The 23,893-nt window shown below is 49.3% G+C and overlaps 2 protein-coding genes across 11 annotated transcripts in view; one reads left to right on the top strand and one right to left on the bottom strand.

Annotated features, from left to right (window-relative positions):
- Nucleotides 1-462: 462 nt before the first annotated feature.
- Nucleotides 463-22,367, top strand: PTCH2 (patched 2). Of its 3 annotated transcripts, XM_079115815.1 has the most exons (22): nt 463-5,229; nt 5,648-5,840; nt 13,843-14,032; nt 14,141-14,210; nt 14,413-14,504; nt 15,154-15,349; nt 15,896-16,017; nt 16,164-16,311; nt 16,393-16,524; nt 16,612-16,767; nt 16,844-16,936; nt 17,442-17,567; nt 17,658-17,776; nt 17,890-18,238; nt 18,366-18,678; nt 18,768-18,910; nt 18,996-19,176; nt 19,287-19,567; nt 19,678-19,815; nt 20,925-21,067; nt 21,148-21,247; nt 21,631-22,367. In XM_079115815.1, exons 1-22 carry the CDS (start codon nt 5,158-5,160, stop codon nt 21,865-21,867), a joined length of 3,594 nt encoding a protein of 1,197 aa, XP_078971941.1. In that variant the 5' UTR covers nt 463-5,157; the 3' UTR covers nt 21,868-22,367. The 3 variants fall into 3 exon arrangements, with proteins under 3 accessions (XP_078971941.1, XP_078971940.1, XP_078971942.1); XM_079115814.1 differs by having other exon boundaries at nt 16,164-16,524; XM_079115816.1 differs by lacking the exons at nt 463-5,229; nt 5,648-5,840 and having other exon boundaries at nt 11,375-14,210; nt 14,343-14,504.
- BTBD19 (BTB domain containing 19) overlaps nt 7,998-23,893 on the bottom strand; it is a gene marked incomplete at its 5' end in the record, with an annotated part of 36,646 nt that continues 20,750 nt past the window's right edge. For 3 of the 8 annotated variants that reach the window (XR_013760061.1, XM_079116359.1, XM_079116353.1), the window contains one exon: nt 16,827-16,964. Coding sequence is in view for 4 of the 8 variants with exons in the window: in XM_079116359.1 (XP_078972485.1) it covers nt 16,950-16,964 (15 nt within the window). Of the gene's footprint in view, nt 11,318-14,787; nt 15,034-16,826; nt 16,965-23,893 lie in introns of those variants that run through there. The other 5 variants (XM_079116356.1, XM_079116360.1, XR_013760058.1 and 2 more) reach the window with 4 other exon arrangements.

The following is a 23,893-nucleotide window of genomic DNA, read 5'->3' as shown; positions in this document are numbered from 1 at the left end:
TTTCTATATTACTTAAAAAATCTCAAGGCTCTCAAGTTCACTTGAGTAATCTTGCCCGATCTTAGTGCTGTTTCTCATTGAACTTGTGAGAGACTAGATGAGCATTCCTACCCTGGGGGAGCTCCACCTCCATCAGCCTTCTTGGGAGCTCCAGAGCTCCACATTCCTCCCACTGGTTAAGACAAGGTTCCTGAAAGTTTGCCCTAATCAGACAGGAGTTAAAATGGCCTAGAAGTGGCTAAAAGCAGTAGGACTGAGAGAGATGTGCTGCACCAAACGATCGCTCTTGGAACTGAAATGAAATTTGTTGGCCCTGATGATCCTGGCCTGGGTGGAAGAAGACTTGGCCTTTGTAATATTTATGGTTTTAGCCACATCACTGTGTCTCCTCTGATCCTGAGTTTCCCCATCTGCAAAAGGAGAGCGTTAGATTTAGTAACTTAACAGCCCTTCTGATTCTCAGATCTTTCTGACCATTAAGGTCTAGGAAGCCTACGAGGTCAGAAAACCTCACCTTGACCACAGAAAGAGGTGGAGTTGGATAGGTTTGGAGAAAGAGTAGGGTGAAGGAACTGTCCCAGAGCCCTGCTATGCCCCTTTCTGTGCTTTCTCACTGATCCCTCAGAACCCCTGACAGAGAGGTAGGAAAAAACCTTTCCTCTGCCTTCCCATTGCACAAGTCTATCTAGCAACCCCTGCACCAAGGAAAGAAGGGAACTGGAGCAAACAGAGAAGGTAAGAGTTCCCAGAGAAAGGCCTCACTGAGTCTGAGACCCAACTGGGAGCAACCCCCAACTCAGGACACTGCTGCCATTGTCCCTAACAACTTCAGGATTGACTGGATGCCCAAATGCTTAGATTTTTCTTCTCTTTGCTCTACTTATCTGCCAGCAGACAGGGATTTTTGTTTCCTTTTGGTAGCAGCTACAGAGAGGTTGTATCTGAAATGTAGTGAGCAACTGCTACTGCATGTCCACTGGCCAGCCATCTAGGTAGAAGTGTTGATAGGGTCTGCCCTGCCTCTCTCAGTGATGCTTGATGAAAGAAGTGAAAGGAAAAACGATCAAGGGGGCCTTTGGTACTGAATCAGGGAGGACTCTGAGGAGGTGCTGAGAAACAGTCCTGGGACCTTGCCTGGTCAGACAAAATGTGATGGCTACTGCTACAGGAACCCTCTCCCCGTCAACACATCCCTGCCTACTGGCAAGAGCTCCCTGAGCCTTAAGGGAACTGACTGCCAGGATTGTTCTCCAGGTTTTTTTCAAAGGCCAGAGGCTGAACTTCCCAGTCCTTCACTACATTCCCATCCCTAGTATAGAGGAAGGCAAATTGTGTTTAGCATAGCCCCAAGAGCAATCTAGAGACCTACTCAGCTTAGTTTTAGAGGCTGTTTCTATTTCCCGACAGTTACAAAGGTGTACTTTATTGGTCCACAGCCATCACTATCCCTGAGAAGTTACATAATCAGACCTTTGTGTGCTGTTTTCTAAGTAGTTACATGTAAACCTGGCATGCAGGCCTGTATTCCCAGCACTTGGGAAGCTAAGGCAGGAGGATCACTTGAGCCAAGGAGTTCAAGACTGGCTTGAACAATTTAGCTGAGACCTCCACCCCAGCTCAAACAAAGAAAATTAAACACTAAATAGTTAAATGGGTCTGAGGGATGGGGAGGAGAGCAGAAAGACCACCCAGTCAGAAGGTCTAGAAAGCTCAGCTAAGATGAAGCTGGCTAGGAGGGAAAGAGGCTGGGCAGAGAACACATTCTATTGGAGGCCAGGATGACCTGTCCTTGGCCTGAGCTGTCTTCCACCACCCAGGGGGATTGCATCAGGGTTCTTCCATGGAAAACGAGGAGATGATGCTTTGGCTCATCACGTCCCTCCCCCTTACGCAAGATGAAGGGTCATTCGCTGAACTCTGATTATTAGCCTCTGGCACCCAGAACTTGATAGATGCTGTGGGCTTGAAGTGAATGGGCATATATTCCAAGGCTTGATCTCTAATGTAATAGGTGGGTTTGAGGGCTGCCCAGGGCCCCTGCTTTCCTCTTCCACATACCAAGGTCATTTACTCTTCCTGTCCCAGAAAACAGAAGCCAGCCAAAGAATAGGGTGAATGAGCAACCTGGGAGAATGCCAAGGAATGCCAAGTCCTGCCCTGACTCCCTGGACCTTAACTGCCCCATGGACCTTCCCCTGAAGCCAGGCTGGTCACTTTCCCCAACACTGCATATGAGAATCTCTTTAGCCCTATATCTTATCTCATTTAATCCTTATGTCAGTGTCATAGATAATGTGACTTGCCCAAGATCTCACAGCCAGTAAATGAAAGATTCAGACCTTGAACCATGTTTTCTCCTTTTATTTTTTTATTTTTAGTATTTTTTTTAGTTCCTGAAGGACCTTTATTTTTTTTTCCATTTATTTACATGCAGTGCTGAGAATTGAACCCAGTGCCTCACACATGCTAGGCAAGTGCTCTATCACTGAGCCACAACCCCACTCCCATGTTTTCTCCTTTTAGACTGTCATCTCCTACCTCTCTCGCAGTTTTTCTCACTTCTGGAAAACTCCCTCATTATTTCAATACACAGTGGTTTCCCTCTTGGTCTCTGTTCTCCCCCTCAGGCTATAAACTCCTTTTTAAAAAATTTTAAAATAAAAAGATACCCTACAGCCTCCAGATCTTCACAAAGGGTTTAGACACATAAAAGACCCCAAGACTTATTTGTCCCATGAATCAATAGATTTAATCCTTAGTAATAAATAAATAAATGTATTAGTTTTTTTTTTCCTTTGTTTTTCAGAAAATGTCTCTGGTTTGGGCCCAAAACACATCCTCATCCAGTGAAAGTGACAGTGGAACAAGCCCACTCAATAGGAAGCAGGCTGCTTGCAGCGGGGAAAGAGTAGCCTCTTTATTCCTCCTGTTGTTTACCTGGGATCTGTGGCTTAACCTGTAGTTGAGCTCATCTGCACTCAGGAAATCATTTTGTTGAGGGAAAGGTTATTTTGGAACTTGCAGCAGCCATAGTGCATTAAGCCCTGCAGGACAGGCTGGGAAGTGCAAACCTGTTCCTTCCACATTACTCTTTGGACTGATTGGCAAGAGATTTTCTCAGTAGGCAGGCCCTGCCTTGGAAGCATTCATAAAAATGCTGGACTTTGCCACAATTATTAGTGGTAGAAGCAGAATAAGTCCCAAAGCCCAGGTGATTACAAACCTATTTGTCCATGGACTTTATGTCTTGCAGAGTCTGGTAAGAAGGAAGGAGATTGAAAGACCTGCTTAAAGCAAAGCAGTTCTTCTCAAAGTCCTAATGACGTCCATTGCTGATTCTAGACCATTCACTGTCTTTACAGCCCCAAGAGAATGTAAGGGCCTACAGCCTAGTTTAGAGGCTGTTTCTATTTCCAAAAACCTAGGGGTATACAGTGGGACCCACTCCTCTATGACAGGGAGGAAGAAAATACTGTGCGCCTGTGCAGTTACCACTAGGCCAACAGTATTGTAGACAATAGTTCCTCCACATTTTGAATGGACAAATGGAAGCAGCAGACTTGTTATGTGTTCACCCCCCCACAACCTGAAGGTTCTCGTTCCCTAAAACTGAGGCTCAGGAGGGGTGTTCACACAAATTTCCAAAAAGTAGATTGGCAGCATGACCATGAAAACATTCATACTTTTCCACCCAAACAACGCCATTTCTGGGAATATTGCCTCAGGAGGACATTCTGCAAATGACTGATACAATGACTGTGTAGTAACATGAAATATTTATGATGTAATTATAAACAAGTCTAGAAGAATTGACCAAGAAATTTTGGCCAGAGATAATGTACTTGTGTTAGAATAATGAATTTATTGCAGATTTTTTTTCTCTTTACATATTGGAATATTGATTTTTACTCTACTTTGCCACTCACGGTTTATCAGTCAGGAACCCGATAGAAACAGCACACTCAGATGGGATATTAAAAGTTTAATAGAGGAAATACCCCCTTCTCCCCTGTTTCCAGTCCTTGACACCCTGGTTTCTTCAACTCTTAAGAGACTCACTCAATTATTGAGCACCTACTTAATGTCTAGTGAGGAAAGCAGACTTTCAAGTACTGCACATAAAATATTTAATCATAAATACAATAGCAAATAAATTAAGTGTTATGTGGACCACAAAGCAGCAATTATCTGCGGGGGGGAGATGTGACAAGGAAGGCTTCAAAGAGGGGGTAATTGATTTAAGTTGTTTTGAAGATAATCTGCCAAGACAAAAGGACCACATGTACAAAGGCGAGAACACAGGGAACATCATGATGTGTTTAGGAAATTATAGGTGACTTTTCATGGTAGAAGAAACATTGGGTGGTTGCGAGGTAGGACCCATGAGGAAAAAAACTATAATTAGTTTATACAGGGCCCTGTGCTTCAAGCAGAGCTTGTGCTTTGGAGCGATCATCAAATTCGCATTTTAGATGACTCTGGCCTCCCTGGCGAGTGGACTGAAGGGAGCAGGAATGAAGGCTGGGAAGAATGAAAAGGAGAAGTCTTTGGGGTTTGGCTTGATCGGTAAGAAAGGGTGGTCCTAACTGGGCCAGCAGACGCCCTTTCTCAGCCTCCGCCTCTCCCGAATTTAGGCTTACCCGCTCCGGGGTCTCCCTCCCTTCTCCTCCGGGAGGGCCCCGCGGGCCGACGGGCGGGCGCGGCCCGGCCAGGGGTGGCCCTGCCTGGGTGGTCTTCTGCCCCGCCCCCTGCGGCGCCGTTACCTAGCAGCGGATCCGGCTGCTCCGCTCTGGGTGATTTGCCTGCCCCTTAGCCAATGGGAGGGCGTCGCCCCGGCCCGCTCCCTTTTTCTGGGACTCCAGCCGCCTTCCCGGCAGTGCAGTCGCCACCTTGAGCAGCGAGGTGCGTCTCAGCCCGCCAGTTCTGCCTGCACGCCCACGCACTTCGGCCGTCCCCGAGGGCCTCCGCGCCGAGCCCCACGCTGCTCCTCTCACAGCCGCCCCTGAGCACCGCACCCCACGGCGTCACCCACGCCCGCGCCCTCGAGGGCCCACTGAAGCCCCACGCGGGGTCCAGCGGTACAGGGGGCCAGGCTAGCCTATGGGAGCGCCGAGATAACACAGGTTGGGGGCGCCCGCGCCCCCCATCCCCGCCAGCATGGCTCAGCCACCACCTCTCGGAGAGCTGCCACCTGGCTACACACCCCCAGCTCGACCCACAGCACCTCAGGTGAGTAGAGGGGAAACGAAGAAGGAGGAGTGGGGTCTTTTCTGTCACTGGGACCTCTGCAGGGTATGATGGCTTTAAATGTCATGTGTCAGTGGCGTTCGTGTTTGAAGACAGGTGAGAGCTAGCGTAGCTGTGTCAGTTGTAGGTGTGTAGGTTCACCTCTGTGTCCACATGACTACAGGTGTGTGTGTGTATGTGTATCCTGTTCTCACAAAATGGGTCTATGCTTTCCTCAAGTGTGTGCTGCGGGAAGGTAGAGGGGAATGGAGTTAAATCTTAACAACTGAGCCTATTTCTGTAGGTGCTCCCTGCCCTACATCAAGAAGCATGGGCTTGCCAGTGGGTGTATATAAGAGAGAAAGGAAGGTTTTTGTGCTATTACAGTGACACCTGGCTGACCTTTCTCTTTCTGTCCCAGATCCTAGCTGGGAGCCTGAAGGCTCCACTCTGGCTTCGTGCTTACTTCCAGGGCCTGCTCTTCTCTCTGGGATGCGGGATCCAAAAACACTGTGGCAAAGTGCTCTTCCTGGGACTGTTGGCCTTTGGGGCCCTGGCGCTGGGTCTCCGTGTGGCCGTTATTGAGACAGACCTGGAACAGCTCTGGGTAGAAGGTGAGTTATGGACACTGGCTATAGCTGCTTGGGTACATTGAGCCCAAGACAAGAACAGGGTGAGGAGCTGACCACTGAGCCCTAACCAGCCTGGCCAAGGGTCTGGAGGGGAATCTGTGAGCAGTGCCTGTGCACCTGGGCATGCTGGAACACCTATACCATAGTCTACAGGTAATACAGGTAATTTCATCCTTCATTGGGTATGTTGGATTCATTTATCTGTGATTATGTGTGTGTTTGTTTAGCATTTATTGCCAACCTTCTATGTGTATCTTTTTATAGTATAAAGGCAACTAAAATAAGAGCCATCTTTCAGTAGCAAGGAAAATAAAACATGTGCTAGGATAACTACATGTACTAAAAGCAGAATATGATTATGATGCGTGAAGAAAGGCAGGGAAGCCAGGCATGGTGGCAAGCACCTCTAATCCCAGCAATTTGGGAGACTGAGGCAGGAGGATCTCAATTTCAAGGCCAGCCTGAGCAACTTGGCAAGACCCTGTCTCAAACTAAAATTTTACAAAAGGGCTGAGGATGCAGTTCAGAAATAGAGCACTTTCCCAGCATGCTAAGCCGGGGTTCAGTCCCTAGCACTGCCAAAAACAAACAAAGCAGAGAGAGGTCACTTCTGACCAGGAAAGTTAGTACTATGGTTCTAGCTACTCTGGATGCTGAGGCAGGAAGATTGCTTAGGCCCAGAAATTCAAGGCCACTTTGGGGAATATAATGAGATCCTGTCACAAAAAAGAGAGAAAGAGAAAGAGAAATTTGGTCCAGAAGTCTAGGAAACTGAGTAAACTCATCTGGCAGGCCTCTGGGGAGAGGGGTCATACACCCAGGTACCCTGCAACCAGTTAGTGAAGAAGCAGAGCAGACTCTGCCCTTTGAGGTCAGATGGGATCACTTTCTAATGGAAGCATTAGGTAAAAATAATTTCGTATTAATATTTTTAGCATGACTCTTTTCTTTCCTAAGGCCTGGTTTCATGACAACTCTTTGACAGAGTCAAACTCTGCTCTATTCTTCCCTGAGAAATTTGCATTTGTGGGCTCCCCTAGACCTTCCCCAGCCCTGGCCTATGCCCAAGGGCAGGGCCCAGGTTGAAGTCTCACACCCTTGAGTTATTTCAAATGCTGGCAAGTCCTAGGATCCAGAGCAGATGTTTCTTAGAGTCTGCCTGCCTGTTGGTCTCCCACACCCCATCCCCACCCTACCCCTGCTCCTCTGCAGACTCTCATACACTCATACTTTAGGCCAGCCCTGGGGTCCAGAGCAGATGTTTCTGCCTGCCTGCCTGCCCCCAGCCCCAAGATACACATGCACATGCATGCACATACACATAGCTCCCACCCACATCACTGCTGCCTGGGTGGTCCCAGACGACTTGGATTTCCTGCCACAACTGAGGCAGTCTCTCTTCTCTTCCTCTTTCTCTGTTCCCCAGATCTTCTCCCTCTGAATACTGCTTGATCTTCCAAGTTTCATTATCCTCTCTTCTGCCCTCCAGCACAGAAAAGGCTAGTTACTACAGTTTTTTGCTGGTGTTTGAGGAAGAGTGTTATAAAAGCATGGTAGCCAATTCCTAGACATTTTTATCTCCCCCAGCCCTTTATATTTTTTTTTATTTTGAGACATGATCTCCCTAAGTCATTGAGGCTAGCCTCAAACTTGCAATCCTCCCGACTTGGCCTCCCAAGTAACTGGGATTACAGGTGTACACCACTGTGCCTGACTTTAACTTCTTTTCTTTATTATAAATCTCACTCTATCCTGTATTGGTTGAGGGTAAGGTAAAAGAAGTAATTGTAATGTGATCTTTTCTCTATAGATCTGTAGTTGAGCCTTATCTGTAGTTAAGACTTCTCCTTCAATGCCTAAGCAGTGAGGAGCTGATAAAAGTGAGGACTAGGATATTTTGCGTTCTTTCCCTTTTGTCTAACATAAAAAGCAGAGGGCAGCCAGGAGTGGTGATGCATGCCTGTAATCCCAGCAGATTGGGAGACTGAGGCAGGAGGATCTCGAGCCAGCCTCAGCAAAAGCGGGAAGCTGAGCAACTCAGTGAGACTCTCTCTCTAAATAAAAAATACAAAATAGGGTTGGGAATTTGGCTCAGTGGTCAAGTACTCCTGAGTTCAATCCCTAGTACCAAAAAGAAGTAGGACATTGGCTATCAGAGTTCTGAACCAGAGTTCAAGGTTCTTCCCAGTTTTGCCATGGTGAGACTTGGAATGTGACTTGTTCACCTTTCCTGAACGACTTACTTTCTTTTTTTCTTTAATAATGGACCCCAGGGCCTTGTGCATGCTAGACAAGTGCTCTACCACTGAGCTACACCCTTGGTCCTGGTTAACCTTAAAACTAAAGGGCTCAGAGGAAGATAGTTCTCCAAAATAAAAATCACAGCATGTAGACCAACTTATATTTACTGGAATGAGACAAACATAGTTTGAAATTGGAGCTATCAAAGATAAGACATAGGGCTGGAGGTATAACTCAATGGTAGAGCAGTTGCTTGGTATGTGTGAGGTGTTGGGTTTGATCTCCAGTAAAGAGTGAGAGAGAAGATAAGGAATATACAGCCAGTCTATTTAGAAGGCAGCGCCTGGCCATGTGTCAATTGAGGGAGCCCCCATCCATCCACTCAAGTATCTACAACTAAATCCTTGGGAGTCTGCATCAGTTGTCCTCACTCACCTAAATGGTTACTAAACCAATAAATTCTTCCCTTTTAACCACTCTCACAACAAACTCATCCTTTCCACCCTTGTGGTCACTACTTTAGTTGAGGCCTTTCTCAATCTCCTGCAAAAAACAGGTTGTGTCATTTAGATCCTTTTAGCCACATGAAAGAGAAAGAAAGGAAAGGAAGGAAGGAGAGGGGGAGGAAGGAAGGAAGAAGATTGATTCTCTATAACAGGAAGGCTGGCAGCAGAGGAGTTCCAGGGTGGTTAATCCGACAGCCCAAGGACATCCCCAAGCACCCAGTTTCTTTCTTTGTCCTCTGCCATCTTCAGCTCTTTAGACTTTTGTCCTCAGGCTTATCCTAAGGTGGCTGCTGCAGTGGTAAGAAAAGGAAGTCACCCATCTTGCATCCCTTTTTAAAGTGAAGGAAAAATTTACCACAAACCTCCCAGCTGATCTCCCATTGGGGCACTTTGGCAAAAACTGGGTAGCATCCTATGCCTAAATGCTCTCCTTGGCAAAGGCAATGGAATTATGTGATTGGCTTCTTAGATTAACCAGGTTTCACCCTCTGATGCTGGAGAAAAGTTGAAAGGCCTTTCAGGAGATGGCCAGTTAAATCGGTCTGTTAGAAAGGAGAAAGGCAGCTGGGTGTGGTGGCGCAAGACTGTGATCCCAGCAGCTCGGAAGGCTGAGCAGGAGGCTCACAGGTTCAAAGCCAGCCTCAGCAACTTAGTGAGGCTATAAGCAACCTAGTGAGACCCTGTCTCAAAATTTAAAAAAATAAAAAGGATTGGGGATGTGACTCAGTGGTTAAGCGTGCTTGAGTTTAATCCCTGGCACACACACAAAAAAAAAGAAAGGAAGGAAGAAGGAAAGGAGGAAGGGAGGTAAAAGATCTGTCAACTTCACCTTCATATCTACCTCCATATGACCCCCCTGTGGTATGTCTAAATCTGACAAAGGCGGTACCCTGCTTAAAGCCCTTCTATCAATTTCTATCAGATTCTGTAGTCTCTGGAATCATATATAAGCCCCTTAGCCCAGATTCTAGGCCCTCCATAATCTGACTCATTCTTTGTGAGCCTTCTTCCCTGAACAGTACGGAAACTCTAAGCCTTTGACAGTTCTCTGATCATTGTGGATCCAGAATACCTTTTCTTGACTTCTTCCCTGGGCCAATTCTTACTTGTTAGGTGATGAAAAAGTCAGATCATCTCACATCTCTGCTCAAAACCTACATGATTCCCATTTCACTTAGAGTATGTCTGAGTCCCTACAACAGCTCAATGGCCCTTTTGTGTGAAATTCTGGACCAGAAATCATGAGAATAAATATTGCAATATTGCTTTCCTCCAAATAGAGTACCAAATCACACTCCCACAGTGGATTCCTATAAGCCAAAAATAATTGCTATTAATTTTTTAAATTTTTAGTGGACTTCAGTGGTGCACACTTGTACTCTCAGTGACTAGGGAGACAGAAGCAGGAAGATTGCAAGTTTGAGGCTAGCCTCGGCAACTTAGTGAGACCCTGTCTCAATTTTTTTTTTTTTTTTTTTTTTTTTTTTTGGTACCAGGGATTGAACTCAGGGGCACTGAACTACATCCCCAGTCCATTTTTTTTTAATTATTATTTTTTATTTATCTTTTAATTTTTTACAGACTGCATTTTGATTGGTTGTACAAAATGTAGATTCATACCATTCGTGTAATCGTACATGTACATAAGGTAATGACGTCTGTCTCATTCCACCATTTTTCATACCCCCCCCCATTTCCTTCAACATAATCTAAAGTTCTCCCATTCTTCTCTCACTCCACACCCCCCATCCCCATTATATATCATTCTCCACTTACCAGGGAAAACATTCGGCCTTTGGTTTTTTGGGATTGGCTTATTTCACTTAGCTTGATATTCTCCAATTCCATCCATTTATTTGCAAATACCATAATATTATTCTTCTTTATGGCTGAATAATATTCCATTGTGTATATATACCAGAGTTTCTTCATTCATCTGTTGAAGGGCACCTAGGTTGGTTCCACAATCTAGCTATTGTGAACTGAGCTGCTATAAACATTGATGTGACTGTGTTACTGTAGTTTGCTGATTTTAAGTCCTTTGGGTATAAACTGAGGAGTGGGATAACTGGGTCAAAAGGTGCGTCCATTCCAAGTTTTCTGAGGATTCTCCATACTGCTTTCCAGAGTGGCTGCACCAATTTGCAACTCCACCAGCAATGTAAAAGTGTGCCTTTTTCCCCACATTCACGCCAACATCTATTATTGTTTGTGTTCTTGAAAAATAGCCACTCTAATTGGAGTAAGATGAAATCTTAGAGTTGTTTTAATTTGCATTTCTCTAATTACTAGAGATATTGAACACTTTTTCATATATTTATTAATTGCCTGTATGTCTTCTTCTGTAAAGTGTCTGTCCAGTTCTTGACCCATTTATTGATTGGGTTCTTTGTATTTTTGGTGTAAAGTTTTGTAAGTTCTTTATAAATTTTGGAGATAAGCGCTCTATCTGAAGTGCGTATGGAAAAGATTTTCTCTCACTCTGTAGGCTCTCTCTTCACATTCTCCCAGTCCATTTTTATATTTTATTTAGAGACAGAGCCTTACTGAGTTGCTTAGGGTCTTGCTAAGTTGCTGAGGCTGACTCTGAACTCATGATGCTCCTGCCTCAGCCTCCTGAGCTGCTGGGATTACAGATGTGTGCCACTGCACCCATCTCAATTTTTTTAAAACAGGATTGCTCAGTGGCAGAGCACCTCTGGGATCCATCTCCTATGCCAAAAAAAAGTGGATAGTAACTGGTTGCTATTTTAACTTATATTTATAGGATTACCTATCAGATAGACTCCTTTTCCATGTTGGTATTTTCCCTTTTGTAAAGGTACAAAAGTTTTGGGCTGGGGAGATAGCTCAGTTGGTAGAGTGCTTGCCTTGCAAGTACTAGGCCCTGGATTCAATCCCCAGCACTGAAAAAAAAAAAAAAGAAAGAAAGAAAGAAAGAAAGAAAAGAAAAGGTATAAAAGTTTTCACCAAGTTTGTTGTTGATTTTGATATCCTCCCACCCCTGTTCTATTTCCTCCCTACTTAACCACAGTATTTTCTTTTTCTCTGGTTCTTTCTTACTTTTTCTTCACATCATTTCTCTTGTGGCAACTATTGACTAACAACTCCACATCTGCACCTACTCTGAACTAGGCAGTTTCTTAAGTGCTTTGCCTGTGTTGATTCTAATCTTACCAAGGGAGGCATTGTCCCCACTTCACAGATGAGTAAATTGAGGCTCAGAGAGAATAAGTCATTTGTCCAAGACAAAGAATAAATGTTGGAGCCAGGGCTCAAAACCAGGTCTAAATAGACCCTTTGTTTTCTTCCATATACCCATTGTCTCTTCCTGCCTGACCAGTACGTCCTAGTTCATCTGTCCTCATGTCTGTCCCTGGTCAGCTGAGATTCATTTTTCTCTTCCTCACCCCCACTGAGATTTCTTTAGTCTCACTATATATTTTAACTGTCAGTGTTTCTTTCCTTTGAGTTTCTTCCTTCTCCCATGCCCTCTCGCCCTCAGTCAACCCCCTTACTATAGGAAGCTTATCTAAGCCTCCCTTCTTTCCATCCATGTGGCAGCTCTGGCCTGTGCCTGGTGAGATAAATCCTGCAGTACAGGCCTGGAAACAGAGTGGAGAACAGGGAAGGAAGAAAAGAGTGGGTGGACTGTGGCAGCAGGGGGGAGCAGTATGACTGTAGAAGACTGTATTTGTACACAGGACCAAGAGTGTGACTCAGGTTGAGGGTCATGAGCATATGGGTAAATCTGAATTGGGAAATTAACAAGGAAGGGTTTGGGACTTTCCTGAGTGAGGAGATTATATGGGTTTGAAAAAGAGATTGGGCTGTGGTATGATGGTACATGCCTGTAATCCCAGCAACTCAGGAGGCTGAGGCAGGAGGATCACAAGGTTGAGACCAGCCTCAGCAACTTAGAGAGGCCCTAAGTAATTTAGCAAGATCTTGTGTCAAAATGAAAAAGGGGGTCGCAGGGAATGTAGCTTAGTGGTTAAGCACCCCTGAGTTTAATCCCCAGTACCCCCCCAAATAAGAGAGAGAGAGAGAGATTGGGAAACTGGAGGGGAATGGTGCATGTCTGTAATCCCAACTACTTGGGAGGCTGAGGCAGAATAATTGCTTGAGCCCAGGGGTTCAAGGCCAGCCTGGGCAACATAGTGAGACCCTATCTCTTAAAAAAAAAAAAAAAATGTTAAAAAAGAGATTGGGGACCATGATAATCTCAAGTGAGGCTAGAGTCTCAGAGAAGCAGCATGATTAGTCCCAGGAGTAGCAGCAACCAGCAAGAAGAGACTCCAAGACAAGTGGAAGCAGAAGTAGGTCTGAGACCAGACCAAGTCCACAAAACTCCCAGGTGACGGCCCTCACCCTCCTCCAAATCACAGTTAGGTCATATCCCCTCCCCTCCCAGTGCCCCCACCTTCCCCAGGCCCCAGCATGACTCCTTTGCCAGCATAATTCAGGACGGGACTTGAAGAATGCTAAGATCAAGGAGACTGAGGCAGGCCTGGCACTGGGAGATCTGACTCATGGTCTCCACAAGGAGGCTGCAGAAAGGGATCCGAACTCCTCAGCCCACTTTTGATTTCACCTCTGCCAGGGCACACGAGCCAAATCTGTGTACTTCTTGCCTGAGTGGGTGGCAGCATCACACTGAAAGACTGGTCCTCCCTGTCACCTGTGCCACTGTGTGGCCCATCATTACCAGACACCACCATTCCTGCCCCTTCAGAGCAGTTTACAGAAAGGTGTGTGGTGTAATCACTATGCAGGGCAACCCGAACGAAGAACCAGCCCTGACCCTAGAAACCTAGGGGTTTCTTTTAGAAACCCCTCCCTGCTGGCAGCCTCCCTACTGGCCTATTGTCCCTTCTTGTCCTGCAGACCAGACCAGAGACAATAAGGGTTTCCTTACCAGGATGCTCCTGTAACTTGGTCCCAGCTTGTGCTGATTCTCATTTTTAAGTTTCTGCCCCAAACCCACCAAATTGGTTCATGCTTAAACGCTGAACCACACAAGAAATCCATAAAGCTGTGCAGCTAAGGCTTCCCTACTTCCCTAGCAGGACTCAACTCTGAGGAGAGGGGCAGAAGCTTGGGAGTCAGCCAGGGCATAGCAAGGCCATGGGGAGAAGGCAGGGTCTCTCAGCAATGCGTCTCCCCCTTGTCTGGGAGCCTAGGAGGTTAGGAATGTCCAAGGCCCCTTTCCCCAGCTTTCTCTCTTTGCTCGGCAGTGGGAAGCCGGGTGAGCCAAGAGTTGCATTATACCAAGGAGAAGCTGGGGGAGGAGGCTGCATATACCTCCCAGATGTTGATTCAGACTCCACGCCAAGAGGGGGAGAACATCCTCACGCCCGAGGCACTTGGCCTCCACCTCCAGGCAGCCCTCACTGCCAGTAAAGTACAAGTATCACTCTATGGAAAGTGAGTCTGGCCAAGCCCCTGAGCAGCTGGTGGGTAAAGCATGCCGGGGCAGTTCTGGAGGGGGACTCCCCCTTTTCTGCTGATTGCCTGTGCCCCTGGCTAATGTAGGTCCTGGGATCTGAACAAAATCTGCTACAAGTCGGGAGTTCCCCTTATTGAAAATGGAATGATTGAGCGGGTGAGTCTCCTGGGCTGTTCCCGTGGACTGGGCAAAGGTGGGACATTTTCCACAGTGTGGGAAGGCCCAGAGACACTGTGGCAGATATGGGAGTTGGGGTGGGGGTTGGGACCAACCTTGGGAGGATTGTAGAGGGTATCTTACAGACCATGGAGAAAGGAGCCCAGGGAAGGACTGATGTGGCCTGTGGTATCCCTGGCAGATGATTGAGAAGCTGTTTCCATGTGTGATCCTCACCCCACTCGACTGCTTCTGGGAGGGAGCCAAACTCCAAGGGGGCTCTGCCTACTTGCCGTGAGTGCTGGCACAGCTGCTCCTGGGGTACCACTTCATCTCCTGCCAGGGACTTCCCAGGAGAAAGGAGGGATGGGAGTAAGGAGGATGAAAAAAACCTGGCCAAGTCCTTGTTACCTCTCAGGCCAGAGCCAAAGCACAGACTGCCCAAGGCTCCACATCCCCCTTCTCCTCAGCTCAAAGGAAAGGAAGACCTGTCTCATTTAGAAAAAACAGCACAGTTCTCCAAGATCTCAGCAAAGGAGAAAAAAGATCCCCAGAAAGAGACTTTTCTGGGAGGAATTAGGTACCAGCTAAACTGTTGCCTGAGCCAGAAGAAACCTGTTGAATGCAGGTGCCCCTCTGGTTTGTTAGAGCTGAGGGTGTGCAGCTTGGTGCAGATGCAGGGGTGCTTCTTGGGCCCTTCCCATGTACTGAGCACATCTGTCACAATGTGCTTCTCAGCTCTTTATATCCATCCACAGCTCACTGCGGCAGCCTGGTAGGCTGACGCAACCTGGTTGCTCTGAGAAGCTCAGCCTTGCACACCCTGCATGTGGAAGGACAGATAAGCTCATAAGAGGAGGGTGGGGTGTAGCATGGGTCCACAGCAGCAGCTCAGGTGCTGGGTATTGATCCCTGACGCTCACTAACCATGGGTTCTCCCCAGGGGCCGCCCTGATATCCAGTGGACCAACCTGGACCCAGAGCAACTGCTGGAGGAACTAGGTCCCTTTGCCTCCCTGGAAGGCTTTCGGCAACTACTAGACAAGGCACAGGTGGGCCAGGCCTATGTGGGGCGGCCCTGTCTGGATCCTGATGACCTCCACTGCCCACCTAGTGCCCCCAACCATCACAACAGGCAGGTGAGTTCCAACCAGGTCAGCCAGGTCTCTCTCCTGCAGGTGTCCCTCTGTTCTGAAAGAGAGCTGCCCCCACTATTTCCTGGATGTTGCCACCTTGCCCTGGAGTGTCTATCCCCATTCATTTCTCCTAAGACACCCTGAAGTGACATATGAATCCCTTTTCCTTTTTTAAGCCTAAAGCTAGACTTTATTAAAACAGTCTGTACAAGGACACTAAAAACAGTAACTGAACACAAACATTTCACCTCGTCTCCCATGTGTCTATGCGGCCCTGTGTGGGGTACTTTTTCCAACTCCCCAAGTAGGTTTTCCATCCCCTCCCAACTGCTTATTTTCAGGACTCTGCTCCCTCTTGTGGCCTCCTATTTGTAGGACACCTAGCCATTTACTCACAGAGTAGGGAAGAGGTTCAAGAGACTAGTTACCTACACTCCAGACCTACTGAGCTCTGTGGCAGGCGTGGTTCCTGGAGGAAGAAGCCCAGGGACACACAGTTATCCACAGGCAGGGTCTTGAGCAGTAAACCCTTCTCCTGTCCCCCTCCAGGCTCCCAATGTGGCTCAGGAGCTGAGTGGGGGCTGCCATGGCTTCTCCCACAAATTCATGCATTGGCAGGAGGAATTGCTGTTGGGAGGCATGGTCAGAGACCCCCAAGGACGGCTGCTAAGGTAGAGGCTCCTCCCCTGGGAATTGGTGACGAACCCCATGCATGGGAATCCACTCTACAGCAGGCAGCTCTGGCAAAAGTCTGCTGCATACCCCTACCAGTTGTTTGGGCCACCTCTGACCCCTAGTTCTCCTGTACCCTCACCAGGGCAGAGGCTCTGCAGAGCACCTTCCTGCTGATGAGTCCCCGCCAGCTGTTCGAACACTTTAGGGGCGACTATCAGACACATGACATTGGCTGGAGTGAGGAGCAGGCCAGCAAAGTGCTGCAAACCTGGCAACGGCGCTTCGTGCAGGTAAGCATGGACAAGAACAGGGCAGGGTGCCCTCAGGCCACTCCCTCTTCCCTGCCCTTCAGATCCACCCTGTCTCTCCAGCTGGCTCAGGAGGCCCTGCCTGAGAACGCATCCCAGCAGATCCACGCCTTCTCCCCTACCACCCTGGATGACATCCTGCACGCATTCTCTGAAGTCAGCACGGCCCGTGTGGTGGGAGGCTATCTGCTGATGGTGGGTCAGCCCTAGCACCTTGCTCCACCTCTACCCAGCACCCACCATGGAAGCCCCCGTCTGAGATTGGACCCTTTTCCCCCACAGCTGGCCTATGCCTGCGTAACCATGCTACGATGGGACTGTGCCCAGTCTCAGGGTGCCGTGGGCCTTGCTGGGGTGTTGCTGGTGGCCCTGGCAGTGGCCTCTGGCCTTGGGCTCTGCTCTCTGCTTGGCATCACCTTCAATGCTGCCACTACTCAGGTACACCAGGGCTGCAGGGCTGACTTGGAGCCATCACCAGGCTGCATCGTTCTTGCTCACCTCTCTGCCCCTCCAGGTGCTACCCTTCTTGGCATTGGGCATTGGTGTGGATGACATTTTCCTGCTGGCTCATGCCTTCACAGAGGCTCCTCCTGGTACCCCTCTCCAGGTAAGACCATCCTTCAGCCCAGGCTCACCTGAGGTAGTTCAGCATAATAGTTAAGAGTCTTTAGGCTTGAGTGACATTGGGCTGCTAATTAACCTTTTTGTGCCTCAGCCTCCCCATTAGTGCATAGGGGTAATAATAGTGCTTGTGTCCGAAGGGTTATTGTGAGGATCAGTGAGAATTCAAGGTGAGTGTACAGAACACTCACACATCCGTGGTACTCAGTAAATGTTAGCCACTGTGGTATTATTGCCCCACCTCTATCATCTAAGTTCTGGAGACTCCCTTTCACTCTACCTTAAAGACCATGGTCTACCAGGCATGGTGGCGCACACCTATAATCCCAGGGGCTCAGGAGGCTGAGGCAGGAGGATTGCAAGTTCAAAGCCAGCCTCAGCAACTTAGCAAGGCCCTAAGCAACTTAGTGAGAGCAACTTTAATAAGAAAGGCTAGGGATGTGGCTCTCCTTCCAGTGACCTGAGGGCATGTCCCTGCTGTATTCCGGCAGGAGCGCATGGGCGAGTGTCTGCAGCGCACAGGCACCAGTGTTGCCCTCACATCCATCAACAACATGGTTGCTTTTTTCATGGCTGCCCTAGTTCCCATCCCCGCACTGCGAGCCTTCTCCCTGCAGGTGAGGCCTCATAAGCAGGCAGGTGGGCTGGGGTGGGCATGGGGCCAGAGGTGTGCTTCACCCAGCCTTCGTCCCTCCTGCCCCCCGCAGGCTGCCATAGTAGTGGGCTGCAACTTCACAGCCGTGATGCTCGTCTTCCCGGCTGTCCTCAGCCTGGACCTGCACCGGCGCCACTGCCAGCGCCTTGATGTGCTCTGCTGCTTCTCTAGGTACTGTGCCTGCGTGCCCACACCTATCCTCCCATGACCCACCCCAGCTTGTCCCCTCCTTGGCATTGCAAGGCAGGGACCGACCTGTCATCCCCCTTCTCTGCCTCTTCTAGCCCCTGTTCTGCTCGAGTGATTCAGATTCTGCCCCAGGAGCTGGGGGATAGGACAGTGCCAGTGGGCATTGCCCACCTGACCACCACAGTACAAGCTTTTACCCACTGTGAAGCCAGCAGCCAACACGTGGTCACCATCCTGCCTCCCCAAGCCCAGCTGGTACCCCCACCTTCTGATCCACTGAGCTCTGAACTCTTCAGCCCTGTTGGGTCCACACGGGACCTTCTAGGACAAGAGGAGGGGATAAGGCCAAAGGCAGCCCGCAAGTCCCTACCCTGTGCCCGTTGGAATCTTGCCCATTTTGCCCGCTATCAGTTTGCACCCCTGCTGCTCCAGACACATGCCAAGGTGAGACTGGGTGGGGCAGGGCAGAGGCTTAGTATCTGTGGGCCCTAAGAAGGGCAAAGGGCCTCACCTACTACCTGAGGACTGGAGGACAGCCCTGGGCCTCTGGCTTAGTTGCTGTTTCCCACAGGCCATGGTGCTGATGTTCTTTGGGGCTCTTCTGGGCCTGAGCCTCTATGGAGTCACCTTGGTGCAGGATGGGCTGGCCCTGACAGATGTGGTGCCTCGGGGCACCAAGGAACATGCCTTCCTGAGCGCCCAGCTCAGGTACTTCTCCCTGTACGAAGTAGCCCTGGTGACCCAGGGTGGCTTTGACTACGCTCACTCCCAACGTGCCCTCTTTGATCTGCACCAGCGCTTCAGTTCCCTCAAGGCTGTGCTGCCCCCGCCTGCCACCCAGGCACCCCGCACCTGGCTGCACTATTACCGCAACTGGCTACAGGGTGAGAGGCCAGGAGATTGGCAGGGAGTGTTGCTGCAGGGAAAAGCCTCCTCTGACCACAGGCTAACTGTGCCCTAACCTATTCTGTAGGAATTCAGGCTGCATTTGACCAGGACTGGGCTTCTGGACGCATTACCTACCATTCATACCGTAATGGCTCTGAGGATGGGGCCCTGGCCTACAAGCTGCTCATTCAGACCGGGAATGCCCAGGAGCCTCTGGATTTCAGTCAGGTTGGGAGAGGGCTAGAATGGTCAGGGAGCACAGAGGGGCTCTAGACCCCATGGTCCAGGCCTTCAGCCCTCTCTGTCTCTACAGCTGACCACAAGAAGGCTGGTGGACAAGGAGGGACTGATTCCACCAGAGCTCTTCTACATGGGGTTAACTGTGTGGGTGAGCAGTGACCCTCTGGGTCTGGCAGCCTCACAGGCCAACTTCTACCCCCCACCTCCTGAATGGCTGCACGACAAATATGACACCACTGGGGAGAACCTTCGCAGTGAGTGCTGGGGAGCTCACCTAGAGCCACGGCCCTGGCCCTAAGCCCTGCCCACTGTTCCTGTGCTTACCGTCTGCCTCGCTCTGCCCATTCTCTCCTCTCCTCCACAGTCCCAGCAGCCCAGCCCCTGGAGTTTGCCCAGTTCCCCTTCCTACTGCGTGGCCTCCAGAAGACTGCAGACTTTGTAGAGGCCATCAAGGGGGCCCGGGCAGCATGCACTGAGGCAGGCCAGGCAGGGGTGCACGCCTACCCCAGCGGCTCCCCTTTCCTCTTCTGGGAGCAGTACCTGGGCCTGCGGCGCTGCTTCCTGCTAGCTGTTGGCATCCTGCTGGTGTGCACCTTCCTGGTCTGTGCCCTGCTGCTACTCAACCCCTGGACGGCTGGCCTCATAGTGAGTACCTGCAGGGGTAGGGTCAAAAAGACTCGGTGGCAACTCGCCCTGCCCTGTCCAGCCCGACGTTCCTCCTGCCAAGAGCCCCCAGTGAGCCCTGCCCTCCCCAGGTGCTGATCCTGGCAATGATGACTGTGGAACTCTTTGGTATCATGGGTTTCCTGGGCATCAAGCTGAGTGCCATCCCTGTGGTGATCCTTGTGGCCTCTGTAGGAATTGGTGTCGAGTTCACAGTCCACGTGGCTCTGGTGAGCACAGGCAACGGGGGAGGGATGGGCCGCTGACTCGGTATTCAACAAACATGTTTCGAGCACCTCTGTGCTAGGCACTTATTTAAGAATCGGAGCTAGACCAGGCTCGGTGGCACAAGTTTGTAATCCCAGCTACTTGGGAGGCCGAGGCAGGAGGATTGAAAGTTCAAAGCCAGCCTGGGCAACTTAGCAAGACCTTGTTGTCTCAAAATAAAATAATGAAAAGGGCCAGGGACACAGCTTAGGGAAAGAACACTTGTCTAGAATAGAAGAGACCCTGTGTTCATTCCCTAGCAGGAAGGGGGAAGAAAACCCACAGATGCTAAAACCAAGGAGGGCACAGGCCTCTCTCAAAGTCATGCATTCTCTGGCAGACAAATGAGGCCCCGACCAAGTGGAAGTACCAACACAAGCCCAGCCAGGCCCACAAACGACTCCCTTTGTTTTACCCCCACATAACCCCATCATTACCCACATAACCCCATTATTACTCTGATTATAAGAATGATATATGCTCTTTGAACAGGACAAAAGGGCTGGGGATGTAGTTCAGTGGTGGAACGCTTGCCTAGCACAAGTGTGGTCCTGGGTTCAGTCTCCAATAATCCCCCAAAAAACCAGTGTGCAGAACAATTCCAAGAAGGAATTCAAAATCCTATGAAGTGCCACCGTAAGAAGTGACATCACCTTAGTGTCCCTTCTTTTCAACTAGGGGTTGAAAAGGGGCAGTTAGTAAATATTTCAGACTTGATGGGCCATAGGGAATGTTGAAATTCTGCCATCATAGTACAAATGCAGCCATAGACAACAGTGTATTGATGAACAGGTATGGCACTGTTTCAACAAAACTTAATTTACAAGACACAGGTGACAGACTGTAATGTGCCCACCCTATTCTAGACATCTCTCAGTGTTACCAGACACATCTATGCCGTGTTACCTGAATGGACTCATGCTTCCAGACCACTTCCATGAGCTCAGTTCACATGGTCTTCAGTGGGCAAGGGCATAGGTGAGCCCCGAGAACACATGAGTAGTAGTTAGGGACACAGATGAGCTGGCCATGGTTGGCAGAGAAGGAGCTCCGGACCACTCTGTTCCCCCAGGGTTTCCTGACCACCCAGGGTAGTCGGAACCTGCGGGCTGCCCGTGCCCTTGAGCACACGTTTGCCCCTGTGACTGATGGGGCCGTCTCCACGTTGCTGGGCTTGCTCATGCTTGCTGGTTCCAACTTTGACTTCATCATAAGGTACTGCTGGGCTCTGGAGAAGGTGGGATCCTCCTGCAGTGGTCTCAGGCCCTGCCCTGCTGACTCCTCACCTCTACCAGGTACTTCTTCGTGGTGCTGACAGTGCTCACGCTCTTGGGTCTCCTCCATGGACTCGTGCTGCTGCCTGTGCTACTGTCCATCCTGGGCCCCCCACCAGAGGTGACCACTCCCTCCCTTTGCTCCCAGCCCCACAGTCAGGGTCAGAACAAGCATAAGAAAGGACAAATTACTAAATGTCTCCAGAATTCAACAGAGGGCCCAGCTCACAAGGGCCCTCCCAAAATGTGCCACCAGCTAAAAGGGTAGTAGCATCTGCCTTTCCTCCAACACCACACTCCTATTCCTTAGCCCTTCCTTGGATCCAGAACAAGGTGCAGGGTTTGCCCCAGGCCTTGATAACTTGGCACTTGTGGGCCCTCATAATCTACTAGCAACCAACGAGGATCCAGCTTACCAACAATCACGTTGATCACCAGATAGGTGCGAAGGACTTTGCAGCCCCAGTACCCCTGGGCTCACTGTTACTGGTATCTCCCCTACAGGTGGTACAGATGTATAAGGAGAGCCCACAGGTCCTGAGTCCTGCAACTCCACGGGGAGGCACACTCAGATGGGGGGTGACCCCCACCCTGCCCCAGAACTTTGCCAGAGTGACTACCTCCATGACTGTGGCCTTGCACCCACCCCCACTACCTGGTGCCTATATCCACCCAGCCTCTACCGAGCCCATATGGTCTCCTGCTGTCACCCCAGCTACCAACAGCTCTGCCACTGAGTGAAGAAGCAGCTGAAGGACAGAGACCCTACCTGGGCACATGAAATCACTGGGAAGCAGTGGTTGGGGTTCTGAATGCAGGATGGACCCCTGGAGGGCCCTGCTGCTGCTGTCTGCATCCCCTCCCTGACTCGGCCATCACAGACCTCCCTGATACCCACATAGAACAGCCACCCCTAGGCTGACAGCAGCCCAGCCACTGGTGCTCTTCTGTACCCATAGCTGCTGGATAGGCAGGAAAGCCAGCACTTCCGACTGCAGTGTAGCCCTTTCCCCCTCCTGCCCCACACTGCTGCCCTCCCAGCAAGCCTGAAGGAGCTTCAAGCACACTTAGCCAGTTGTGTCTCACTACTTGTTGACTCCTGGTAGGCTCTTCTACATTCCTGCTCACCTCCTACCACATAAATTATTTATATGAAGATTTTTATTTTTGTAGTATATATAGATATTAGCTGTTCTGAAAGTTTTATTTTTAAAGAGTGAAATATATTCTATATGAACTCATCTCAAATGACTATGGTCCTTGTGATAGCTTTCTGTTGCTATGACAAAATACCTGAGAAAATCAACTTAAAAGAGGAAAGATTTATTTTGGCTCATGGTTTCAGAGGTTTCAGTCCATGGTTGGCCCACTCACTTGTAGGCCTGTAGTAAGGCAGAACATCATGGTGGTACAAATATGAAGTAGAGGAGGTTGTGTATTTCATGGTGACCCAGAAGCAGAAACAGCAAAAGAGGAAGGGTCGGGGGGCAAGTATACCCTTCAAGGGAAGACCTTGCTACAAACTACTACTTCCTCTGATGAGGCACCACCCCACTTTTGTGTGTGTGTGTGTGTGTGTGTGTGTGTGTGTGTGTGTGGTGCTGGGGATTGAACCCAGGGCCTCATGTATACTAAGCAAGTGATCCTCCTGCTTCAGCCTCCTAAGTAACTGGGATTACAGGTATGTACCCCCACACCCAGCCTGAAGACCCCACTTCTGAATACTGCCACATTGGGCACCAAGCTTTCAACACAAACTTTTGAGGGACATTTCAAATCCAAACCATTTAACATCCTGCCCTTCGCCCCCGAAGACTTAGGTCCATCTCAACACAATATGCATTTGATTAATCTCCAAGTGTTCCCATAGTCTTAACAGTTCCAGCATTGCTCAAAAGTTCAGTCTCTGACACTCAAGGGCAAACTCATAGCTGTGAGTCCCTTGAAATCAAAAAGTATGTTACATAACTTTATGATACAATGGCATCATGTAAACATTTCCATCCCAAAAGGGAGGAATTGGAAATTAGGAAGAGGAATCAGACCAAAGTGAAATGAGGCAAACATTAAGTCCTACAGTTCCATGTCTGGCATCTAGGGCACAAAGTGGCATGATGTGAGTGCCAAAGGACTTGGGCAGCCTCTCCCTTATAACCTTGCTGGCTTACAAAGATACTTTCGTGGGTTCTTTCCACTCACTGCCCATAGTTTCCCTTTCCTGCCATCTCTAACTTCCTGGGATCTCCATTGCAGCTTTGACTCCGTTGTTAAACAGCTTCATGCATCACCCTATCAGAGGCTGCTCTTTCCAGGTTTTCTTTTGAAATCTTGCAGGAGCCTCTATGACCCCTTAACTCTGCATTCTGCATGCCTGAAAAAATAGCACATGGACGATGTCAAGGTCTGTGGCTGACTGGAGCAGACCCAGGCCTTTTTGTACTATGGGTGCAGCAGCCTCTGAATGCCTGGGTGGCTGATCATGAGGAAATGAGTCCCAAGGAACAAATTCCCTACATGGCCCTGTTCCAGCAGGACTCCAGCGGTTATTCTCAAAGTAAAGTTAAACAAGCTTACACTTTTACTCCCTTGAGCCTGTGTTGCCTGAGATGCCTTCAAGGTAGCTCTCCTATTGCCTCAGGGCCAGTAATGGTGTTAATCTCTTTAGCGACCACACACTTCTTAACTACAATTTTATGTGTGCTTTTGCTTTTTTTTTTGGGGGGGGGGGGGGGATGGGGGGTGCTGGGGATCAAACCCAGGGCCTTGT

This window comes from Sciurus vulgaris (genome assembly GCF_902686455.1).
Source record: "Sciurus vulgaris genome assembly, chromosome: 1".
Lineage (NCBI taxonomy): Eukaryota > Metazoa > Chordata > Mammalia > Rodentia > Sciuridae > Sciurus > Sciurus vulgaris.
Note: the sequence above shows the minus strand (reverse complement) of the source record. Positions and strands in the feature narration are given on the sequence as shown.